Source organism: Haliotis asinina, chromosome 2 (assembly GCF_037392515.1).
Source record: "Haliotis asinina isolate JCU_RB_2024 chromosome 2, JCU_Hal_asi_v2, whole genome shotgun sequence".
Classification (NCBI taxonomy): domain Eukaryota; kingdom Metazoa; phylum Mollusca; class Gastropoda; order Lepetellida; family Haliotidae; genus Haliotis; species Haliotis asinina.
The window spans coordinates 75920753-75933108 of NC_090281.1; the positions used below are offsets into that span (position 1 = coordinate 75920753).

Below are 12356 nucleotides of genomic sequence, written 5' to 3' on the forward strand. Positions count from 1 at the left end.
ATAGAAGTGGTGATGTTGAAAGCTGTTTGAATCTCCTTTTAGACTAAATGTTTATGGGACATATTTTTAGCTCTCGCCAACTCACTTTAAAGAGGAAAAACTATTATCTTTTATAGTTCGGTTAAGAACTGTAATAAAAAGAAACCGAATGCTATTTCTCAATTTGTTGTTTTTATTTGTTAAAAGAGGAAGCCCTTGTAGTTCTAGTGTGATAAATAATAAGTGTGATATAATGTTACTGTCTGTATTTTGAGTAGATTCGCCTACAGGTAAGAGATGGAGATAATTAATCTGTATTATTTTGAACTGCATTAAAAGTATTGCGGTCATTGCGTCGACAAATGATATCTCGGGTTAAAGATAACTTGTACCCAAAAGCGGATTTGTCGAAAAAGTGCAAATGTTGTCAGAATATAAAAAACAAAAACAAACACGAATGATACCCGTATACAAGTCACCATCAAAAAGTGATTTTGTTCGTTTCATGTTTGCAAGCTTTAAACATGTATTATATTCTTTTCCTAGTGGCTTAAGTCACTTATTTAAGGATTTGGTGGGTCTCTTTCTTTTAAAGTATTAACTTTTGAAATATATAGCTGGTTTATGAGATTTACGAGGAAATATGCAAGTACCAATAAAAGCAAACAATATCACACACAACAGGTATATGGTCGTGAATGCTGTCACGTGCTGTAATAGAAGTAAACTAGTCTTCCCCACAGACTCTGAAACAAATATATCCAAGGAAGTCTAGAATGTGTGCAAAGATTTCTACAGTTACTGAACACGAAGACATTTTATAGGCTCCTTCACACTATAATGCTTGAAATTCAAGAACTATTTTTGTCTTTGAAATGATATGATAGCAATATGGTCCACCGAATCACCTTTAGTTGCTCTAACAAAGAGAGACTACCGATCCTCGCAACAGAAAGCATTCCCTAGACTACCACCAAGTATACACAACTAGATTATCTACACATCCCCTGTAACATTTTATACGTGTAACTGAATTTAATCTGAATCACTTCGTTTACAAATTATAGTATGATATCTTGAAATCGGTATCACCCGAACACACAACAGAAAACATTCCCCAGACTACCACCAAGTATACATAACAGATTATCTACACATCCCACGTATATACAACAGAAAACATTCCCCAGACTACCACCAAGTATACACAACAGACTATCTACACATCCCACGTATATACAACAGAAAGCATTCCCTAGACTACCACCAAGTATACATAACAGATTATCTACACATCCCACGTATATACAACAGAAAACATTCCCCAGACTACCACCAAGTATACATAACAGATTATCTACACATCCCACGTATATACAACAGAAAACATTCCCCAGACTACCACCAAGTATACATAACAGATTATCTACACATCCCACGTATATACAACAGAAAACATTCCCTAGACTACCACCAAGTATACATAACAGATTATCTACACATCCCACGTATATACAACAGAAAACATTCCCCAGACTACCACCAAGTATACATAACAGATTATCTACACATCCCACGTATATACAACAGAAAACATTCCCTAGACTACCACCAAGTATACATAACAGATTATCTACACATCCCACGTATATACAACAGAAAACATTCCCCAGACTACCACCAAGTATACATAACAGATTATCTACACATCCCACGTATATACAACAGAAAACATTCCCTAGACTACCACCAAGTATACATAACAGATTATCTACACATCCCGTGTAACATTTTATACGTGTAACCGAATTTAATCTGAATCACCTCGTTTACAAATAATAGTATGCTGTCTTGAAATACCTCCCTGGCTAAGACAGTTGACGAAACAGTAGTTAGTGAGTTAAATTAACGTTATGTTTAACACGGGTGTGTAGAACACCTTAGCTACCCATCTGTCCGCATGCCACTGATAAATTCAAACCCCTACGCCGGGAAGGTGGTTGGCTGGCCTAGTGGTTAAAGTGTTCACTTGTCACCCACTTGCGTACATATGTGACGATCTTACCACTAAGTGGACCTTAACTCACACACTTTGACACTGACGTAAGGTAGCCTCAGCGCTAAGGTTTTGTACAATGACAAACCGGTATCCTGCTGAGTGATATTGCTGTAGTCTTGCTAAAACTGTAAATACAAAGCCACTCACTTCTCTGCAAGTGGACCAGAGTGGGTAACTGGGTTCGATTCCCTACATGGGTAACTCGCGGCAAAGATGTATATTCCAATCCTGTGAATATACGTCTTTGGTTCTCAACACAAATCATATCCATCCATATTTTGTGGATGAAGAGATTCATGATGACATGAAGAAATGTCAAAGAATTTGGCACCATATACCATTCCCTAAAAGGGTTTCTTTGAATATTTATTTTAAATGATATACCTTTGCGAAAGGAACACAAATAGCAACAATCCGTCCACACATAAAATCCGAAAAGTCATGACATGACATTGCTCCGGCTAGAAGCAGGGCCATATGGCTCAAATTAGAGCATGAGTTCTACATCAACATTCTTTACTGATGCCCTGGCACCTTTAAGACTGCGCATTTCAGGGTCACGTGGTACAACCACAGTTGCAGTTTCAGATGAGAGAGCATTAAATCCTTGTAAACCCAGCTTTAGCTAAAAAGTCATGCATAAAAAAGGCATGAAATCAGTTGACTCTTTTGTTGGGGTGATTTTTATAGCTGTCATATGTCTCGATTTATAGTTGTCATATATCTCACACGGTTATCTCATAACTGCAGTCGATATACGACATTGCTCGACAACAACACCCATGAACAGAAGAGTCCCGAATTCAGTACGCGGCCTCGACAGTAATCAAATACTACTTTGTTTACTTTCAATAACAAACCTTTCGCTGTCTAATGTAGCGCCCCTTAACCTCATACAGGTCATTTTGTGGTGGGGAGAGAGTGTTTTTCATTAGCTATAAGCTTGGTCAACATCAACAGACTCACTCTCGAGTCTCCGGACCTCGTCAGCTGTTAGATAGTTTCGTAATATGGTGAACGTTGTATTTGAAAGAATTCTTTGGGAGCTGTGTGTTCTGCTCTCACTGACCAGCTCGACTGTTGTCACATGTTTACCCTCCTGAATGAGACCAGCTCCGCCTATGGTCTTTTGTTTACACTGTTGGGGGCGACTAGAAAAGCCCAAGTGCCAACTGCCATTGAACAAACTACCTTAACACAGAAACACCGACCATTTACTGGTCGCCAGGAGCAACGCTCTCAGATATAGGTACATATGATCCACTTCCAGGTACTCGGATCATCAATATAGCATTACATGGCATTAGAAAAAAACATTCAAGGACGAGAAAAAATAATCGCCAAAACATTTATCCAACAGCAATCAGATACTACGTCTTATATAGATAGGATCTCTTTATTTAATGTTTACAAACAAGCGTACTTACAGCATGTTTGATCTTATTAGACTTTTTTTACGAACGTGGTATTTTTTATTAGCCATTCCTCCTTTGATATAGCATGTCGTATATCACGTATAACAAGATATGAGGTAGCAATAATAGGTACATGTAAATGGTTATTTATGGGTCGTTTGTAGAATGTTCCTACACCTGTATCAGCAAATTAGTACCAAGCCAGTAGACAATTATGGCTCGTTTTAATTGACCTTTCTTTTTACTAGAAGTAGGACGTTAAAATAAATTCGGATTAGGACGTGACTTTCGCCCGGTATTCGCAGGTTACATCTGATTTGTCAGATTTTGCCCTTTCACTGGTAATGAATTCAAAATGTCACAAAAAATCCGAAAGATTTTCAAATGCTTTGAAGATATGGTACGATATCATCTGGTCCATCCAACCTTGCCCAAAACATATTCAGTCAAAAGAGGTACCATCATGGTTTATTCATTTCATGTGTACGTCTCACTCAGTAATACTCGAACGATATAATGGCAGTATATGACTAATTGTGTCTGGATCAGACAATCCAGTGATTGACATCATAGTATCGTTCTACGGATTCGATGGTATTCATCATCTTAATCAGCGAGTCCGAGCAACCGATCACGTTAGTCGCCTCTTATGACAAGCATGATTTGCAGACGATACATGATTGCCATTGCTTGATGCTCATGATGTCAATCACTGGATCGTCTCGTTATGAAACCACCTTCATTTCCGACATAAATATCATGGGTCAGCATCTAGGCTACACAAGCATGTAGAATCACTTACCTGACCAACGTGTAAAACTTGAACTATATTCCAATTCAAAAGGGGCGTTGACGTATAAAAACAAACTCTGTCAGTTTTGGATTTTTCTTCCCATTTGGGGGCAGGTGGTGCAGCCTGGTGGTTAAAGCGTTCGCTCGTCACACCGAAGAGCCCGGGTTCGATTCCCTGCATGGGTACAATGTGAGAAGTCTATTTCTGGTGTCCCACGCCTTGATACGGTTGGAAGTTTGCTACATGCGGCGTAAAACCATACTCACTCACTCTCATATACAATAGATCTAAGCTACACGATGGATATTTCTTGAATAATATATAATATACATTGGTGTTAACATGAAGCGTAGCTTTGCCTCTTCTTAGTATATTTTATATCGTACATAGTTTAAGCATTTTACAAATCTCCATGGCTACACACGAGGGTCGCTGGATGAAACAAAACAATATAATCCACACAGACACACTGTCGCTGTTCTCCACACAGACACACTGTCGCTGTTCAGGGAATCAAATATATATATTCAATCACATGACATGTTTCGACATTCTATGTGCATCTGGAGAATGGTGTTTTCTCCTCAAATGAAATCTAACACATATCGCAACACTGATTGCCGAGAACGAACCGTGCGCTCTACCGATAGACTCTTTTACTATAAGAGCTTAGGTCCGCGCGTATAGGATATGCTTGCTGGACGGATTTCTCTACACCAATAGACCGCACTCATAACACATCTACAACACAATTCATAAAGCACGATTTCGATACAATACATTATTAAATGACATAACGTATGACATGGAAAAAAATATAACATACGGGGGCAAATTAATTTTATGAATACAGAAGTGCCCTTTCTGCTGTTCTTTTATAAATACGGATCATCTGGGGTAGATCAAGCAAAGAAAATGTAAGTTGTTTACTAAATGTCGCATTTCATGTTATCAAAGGAAAATGCAGAATCGTTTCTCTTACAATCCTGAGACTATAGTTCACGGTGGTATGCACTAAGCTCAGAAATAGCAATGCTCATTTGAAGGCTATTTTACCCCGTCCTATAGATACATTTGCACTGTGAGCAAAAGTTGAACCATTTTGTCTTGAAAGCCAGGAATAAAAGCATTCATGGAAATAACAGTCCTTCTATAATGCACGTCTACCTTCAGCCACGGTGGGCTGGGGATCGCTAGTACCGTTCACAGAGAGCGTGACAGTTCTTATTTATACCCCAGTGTGAATAGCAATGCCTATAGTACTTTGACTGAAGAATGCCCCGCATGTACAGTTAGCTTTATTATGGAGCCATTGAATAGGTGAACGCCAAACTCATACCCTGGAAGCGGTGCAAGAAGCGATCGGAGACGGTATTCCTCACGTCTCGAGTAATAACGGTGTAATCCCTTTTCTGTGTGTGGCTGCATTGCTATTCGTGCCTTTAGCCACGGGACGATTCTATCAAGAAAAGCGCAAGTTTGTTGCGTTTGGCAAGTTTGCTAATTAACAGTGATTATCGATGAGGTTTGGTAGCGATATGAATTGATTTGGTGAGAGTATATGTACGTCTCTCGTGTCAGATTCATTCATTGACAGCCGAGTCGTTCATAAGCTTACCCGACATCCAGCGCGCGGCGACGAGTTGTAATTGACCCACGAGCTGTGGAGAGCGTGCGGCGAGATGTGTGTGAACTGGCGAGGATACGGTAGAGAGAGAACCCTGATTTGAGCGCCTGTGATTCTGTGTAATTTAACATAGTCTCTCCTCACTGGCTTAAGTCGCAACTCACCTGGACTAAAGGATCAAACTGCGCTATGTGACTGCATCGTTGGCTGCAATCGGCTGCGACGAGACGGCCGCGACAGCGAATACACAAGTCTTATAGTACAGATAGTGTGCATGCCTTAGAATGCTGATCAAGCATCCGGAATATACCATAACTTTGTAAATATAGCATTTACAAGTTTATCCTCTTTGTGTAGAGTATCTTATGTGAGTATCTGGAGAATTATAAAAATTCTGAACATGGCCACTTGTCCTTTCAAAGAGGGAATAGAACGTGACAAAGCTAAGCTCTTACAGCGCTCTCACAGTGGACAAAAAATTGAAGATGGACAACCTGAACGACGGACTAGTAACCAGACTAGTTCTTCGGACGAGTCCCCGAGATCCAGGAAAATAAGTAATATCTCCACAGCTTCCTCTGGAGGGTCGGACGAAACGGCAGATGGGTCAGTCGACCGGATAATCAGCTTAACTGGACTTATTGAAGGTGTTGGAACGCTCATCATCCCAGCAGTAAGTCACTTAAACCTTTCTATTCACCACCATCTCCATAAAGCGGGCAGATAGCGTAAACGAAACGCTCTTTATCGTCAGCTGGAGCGAGCCTCTTCCTTGAGGTAATCGGTTTAACAGGTGTCTGTAATATTGAACATGTAGGACATTACACTTTTCTAATACTGGAACTTAGCTATGACATTATGACCAGTAGATGTGTGGATTGTCGGATGAGGATGTAACGAAATGATGTTGAAAATTAGTTTGTTTTTAATTTTTGTTGTTTAATAATAGATGACAAAATATCTCCCAAGGGTTGACACGTGTAGTTACAGAAGAAACCGTTATGTTTGTTATGGCTGATTTATCGTCACGTGCTTACAATAGCAAATTTTCAAACACACACCATATCTATTCAACATGAAATATAGACCCTTTCGTTGGCAGTATAAAATGGAGAACATTTATTGGCCCTTGAAACGTATACATCTCGAGAGGAAATATTTTTCCTATCTCGAGAGACTTTAACATTTCAGCTAAGGTTACATACTTGATAGGTCAACGACGCTTATTCGTATGTAACGAGCTGCTTAAGCTAACAAAGTCAGTGTTTGGTTTAGATTTATGACAACCTGTTTGAGGTCATGCAACGTCGTGTTCAACTGTCGTAAACAGCACAGCACGACGTCAGCATAACTTGCTGCTGTTTTGTCATGGGTCGACCCAAACAATGGCCATTGCCTTGTACCGACTCGGTACCTTGTACTTGAGGATAACCGTAATTATACCGACAGGGGTGACGCTCAACATCTTACTGATTCTTACGTAACTCGTCGCACAATTGTGTGAGTTTCACCGCTCTTTCACTTATACAATCAGTTGAGTCTGTTTTAACAAATAATCGAAGCTGATCCTTCTTTTGTATTGGGGGACGGCGGGGTAGCGTAGTGGTTAAAGCTTTCGCTCGTCTCGAAAAGTCCCAGGTTCGATTCTCCACATGGATACAATGTGTGAATCCCATGTTTGGTGTCCCCCGCCGTGATGTTGCCGGAATATTGGTAAAATCATAACCATATTCACTCACTAACCCTTTTGCATTGATGTGTATGTTCATGAATCAAAATTAATATATTAATAGCGTAATAATGACGAGAGGTATTAATGGACATTATTTCTCGTTTAAAAACGTTGCTTTTACCTGTGACTGATTTTTATCATTAAGTAAACATATCATGTAAACGTATTCATTATGTATTCACACTCCAGCCAATATGATCATATCATTGTAATGAACATATTTACTGTTATATTCTTTAGTGCCGCGTGTGATGGAAAGTGCGCTGTTTTCCTATTGATTCTGGGAGGCATGGTAGTCTTCAGGGATAGTCCGTGGCCAGAAAAAAAACGATTCGACCTGCTAACTACACATGCTTCCAGTACTACGGCTACTTTTCCTCTAGCGCGGGGGCAGCAGATCGATGATATCGGCCGATACAGTACTACTAGTGATTAGGTCCCATTGCCCCCGGGAACGCGCTGGTACATGAGACCTTGTACAAAACAGATGGTACTTGTGTGGGCACGTAAGATTCGAAATTCGTGTTCATGAAGATAAAAAATGATATTTTGTCTGATCTTACGTCCTGAATAATACCCCGATTCCTCCTTGGACAGTTTGAAGGATGCAGTTCTCTCCGTCATAGAGAACGAACCTCGTTAATCCGAGAAATCGTCTGAGTTATAGAAGTATTCTAGCAGAATGTATTCATTTGTATGTAGAAGTTCTAAACCGGAAAGCTGGGTGTTCGTATACACGAGGTCGGTATAAACGGACTTAGAAACTAACGGGCCATTCTGTGACTTCACACTTCACATAAAAGAAGCATTTGTTCATGATATTTGACGTGAGTATAAAACAAATCATTAGTTTAAGTATGTACTATTCACAAAGTGCAAAACATTCGGCGAAACGTGTTTGCAACTTATGAAACCTGTCTACCGAACCGATGTTTTCTTGATGTGGGCTTTTAGGTAAGGAGTACGGGTCCTTGAATTGCGTCAGAGGTAATGAACGTCATGCCGTTGTTGGCATGAATAATTCTGCAGAAGCAGTAGACGTACCCATAAGACAGGCAAGTTATTGACAGTAACAGTAGCATTTTACGGCAAAGGGGTGCAATGATGTGCAAGTCGCGTTGCACTCTTTAAATAGCCATATCCACCAAAGGTAACAAGGATATGCGTTCTCCAGTGTCTCCACGAGGTGAAAGGAGGTTAAACAGTCATGCCAGATGTATCCATCCATGAACTCCACATTTATACACGCGCGGCAAATCCCACACACTTCAGTCAGTTTGTTTGTTATTTCTTTGCCGCCGTCTGCAATATTCCAGCTATATGACGAAAGTCTTTATATAGACGAGTCGGGATCTGGCACAGACAAGTCAGTGATCAACTTCCAGTCGCTGACGGTATATCATATTAGTGCAGGGATTGTTTTTCAAATAACCGCCATTTCCTTGCAGGTGTTTATGAAGTACCTGGTAATCAATGTTTTTCCATGTGGCGATCCGATTTTTCCACCGTTATTTTGAGTGAGTATGATTTTCCGTCGCTTTCATCAATATTCCCTCAATGTTATGGCAGGGGACACAAGAAATGTTCTTCACACATTATACCCATGTGGGGAATCGAACCCATGCAGGTCTTCGACGTGTCGAATAAACGCTTTTACCACTGGGCTTTTACCCTACCGCCCCTCCCCGTTCATGGTTGTTATCTTGCATCTTACCTGCCCTAGCTCCTTACACAGGTGTTCTGCCAATCAATGCCGATACGAAGCCATTCATTGCTCTTGTTTATTTCTTTAGCCATGTCCGACCATAGAGACTTGGATCAGTGTCTAATGATTGCGACAGAAAATCACGTCAATGCTGTCGCACGACATCGTCAATAAATGCTCACATCACTTTGGCCTGAATTGTATTGACTGTCGTCAAGAGATGCTGTTTTTATTGGCATCATGAAAGGGTCAAGGAAGCTAATGGCTTATGCGCCATTGCTTCCATAGAGGTGCACTTGTCTTGGCTGATGAAAGTGACGATAAGGTGACAGAACAACACGCAATCGATTACAACATCTTTGTATTTGACTCATCAACTATGGCTGAGGGGCCTAGTTTTCATATTGTTGTATGCAATACGGGATATTTCCTAACTCAGACATTTTTAGTGACTGTGCCACGTGTAGCTAAAATGATTTTGAACATTTTAAGCATATCATTATGTCTCATTCATGGTCTTCAGAATATTACTCCCTTGACTATCAATAGGTGTCATTGTATTGCCGTTCTGTTTCAAGGCGGAACCTGATTGGAAAGTATGAAAGAAATGTATCTGTTGAGTAACACTTCAGACAGATGATTGTGCGGATACCTTTCCTTCCGGGGCTGAAGTTGATCACAAACAGATATCATATTCGTCTGTCTCGTTTCGTAAAATAGCGAACGCGTTAACCCAGACTATTGAAACCAAGTGGTACAGGGTAATAAAAGTCCATTCTATTCGTGTGAATTCTTCATTTGTCGTTCTTACAAGGCCGTGCAAGTAATCTCAACACGAGATGTGCCTTTACGCCTCGGTTGGGGAACTGTTTAGCTCAAACATTGCGTTTGTAGTAGCGCACTGCGAGATGAAACTGGAGATGTTGCCACAAGACATGTCCATTGATTAGCTTGGTGTGGGAGACTCTCCAAGCTGTGGGCTTGAGCTGGTCAGACACCTGGTGAGAGTGGAGATGACGTATCGAAAATATACACCACTGCAGACGCTGAAAATATGATCCCTTAACGAGAGGAGACGTTGCGATCTTGTGACGGCAGGGAGACGATGACAATATGATCCCGTGACGGAAAGTATGACGTGTAAGACGAGTTATCAGGAATATGAACTTATGGCGGGAGGGAGATGTTGAGAACATGATTTTGTAGCAGCAGGGAGACGTTGGGAATATATCTTGTGACAGCAGAGAGACGTGTAGTGAATATGATCTTACAACAGCAGGGAGACGTTGAAAAATATGATCCCGTGACAGACAGGGAGACTTTGAGAATACGATCCCTTGACAGACAGTGAGACACGGGGAACATGATCACCTGACTGACCGTGAGGCTGGTCCACTTGTGACGGCAGGGAGAGTTTATGAATATGCTCCCGTGACGGAATTGAGACGTGTAGGAATATGATCTTGTGACGGCAGGTAGACGAGTTGTGACAGATGGAATTACGAGTCGGGAGGGAATATGATCCTTAACGTTGAAACACGTGTACACGTATGATCCACATCGGTCCATAATGTTTACCCTCATTAACACAAAAATAATATGGCTTTCTATAAGGACATACACTCAGTTGAAAACTATGTGACAGATAGGATTACAGTTTCACCGATTTGCATAACCTTATCATTGCCCTTTTATGGCTGTATAACATCAGAAAGTCTGACTTATAATACCATTTTCCTGTGTATATAAAAGCTTTGAACGTGAGGAAAATGTTTTGAATATATGTTTCCTTTCTATTAGTAAAGTTAATGTCCTCTACTCTGGTGGCGTGTGTCATTGCACCAGTAAAGCCTTTCTTTCGGCAACGTTTGATATGAATGTTAATCACAACCGGATCCAACATGTGAACGATGTGAGCTTTGTAGAAAGCTGGTCCCCATTAAACATTTCCATTTCCATATTTTGTATGTAAACACAATAAAATGTATTAACATTCGCTTGCTGCAGATGACTGGGCATATCATTTTAGATTAAACGCCACATAACGTGCGGCCATGATTATGAAATATTGTTTTTACCAAAATGCGATAACATGAAACGGTTGTCCTCTGTTTTAAAAACGCGATGCTGATTGCTGTGCATATCTCTGGCGTCCTGTTAGTGGCATGCGCTGGAGTTGAAATGCCAAAGTAGCCCTTTGCCTTTTGCTAGCGTTAGCTTCTGATTTGTTTATAAGATCCCTAGCCCATTACCATGATTAAACAAACATTGAACTTCCCTCTGTCTGATGGTGTCGACATATGGTGTACATATTTCACATTGTGATGATACGTGCCCCACATGTTGCTAATATGATATATAGCGATATCACACACGAGCAGCCTGTACCCGTTTTACAAGCCCTACATAGTGCACATGGTATGTAACGTGTTAAGTATCGTTAAAGGTGGACTCCGCTCAGGAAATTTGGCAGTCCAGTCACATTTGATGTAAGACGTTGAGGTGTGCTTATTGAGATGTTATAATTAGGTACAGTATGGCAGTAAGTGTCTGATTCATCACTTTAGCAACGCAGATACCCTTTTGCAACTGTGAGTGGATTTGTTTACCGGTAGGGATGTGTCAGATTTTACAGTTTTCACGAACACTTGACAACAACGTCACTGATTTTCAGTAATTTATTCATATGACGACACCGTGTACGCCCAGTGCAATCTGTTTTGACGTATAATCGAGACTGGCTGGTCTCTCTTGTTAATGGTATGTATGCGCTGAAAAATGTCATTGTCCGCAAATGGGAAAACAATATTTGAATCGTATTCCTCTCCAGAACTGGATAAGAAGCCATTGGGTGCCAAAACATATGTACCCTTACATGCATGGAAAGAATATTTTGTCGGCTGGTTTATTTATTTATTTTTTTTAAAAAAGACCTCACAAGACATTGTGGCTGTCGTGAAAAACAAGGAGTTGTGGGACCGTGAGGGGGCACCTGCACTTTATAGGTGCCTGTCCCCCTAATCGTAACCCAAATATCGCTAGAGTA

At 40.6% G+C, this 12356-nt stretch overlaps 1 protein-coding gene across 1 annotated transcript in view; it reads left to right on the forward strand.

Moving 5' to 3' along the window:
* Positions 1-5897: 5897 nt before the first annotated feature.
* Positions 5898-12356, forward strand: part of LOC137274338 (guanylate cyclase soluble subunit alpha-2-like) — a 99693-nt gene continuing 93234 nt past the window's right edge. The window contains exon 1 of the mRNA XM_067807485.1: positions 5898-6546. Within this exon, the coding sequence (XP_067663586.1) occupies positions 6274-6546 (273 nt within the window). The 5' untranslated portion in view covers positions 5898-6273. The remainder of the gene's footprint in view (positions 6547-12356) is intronic.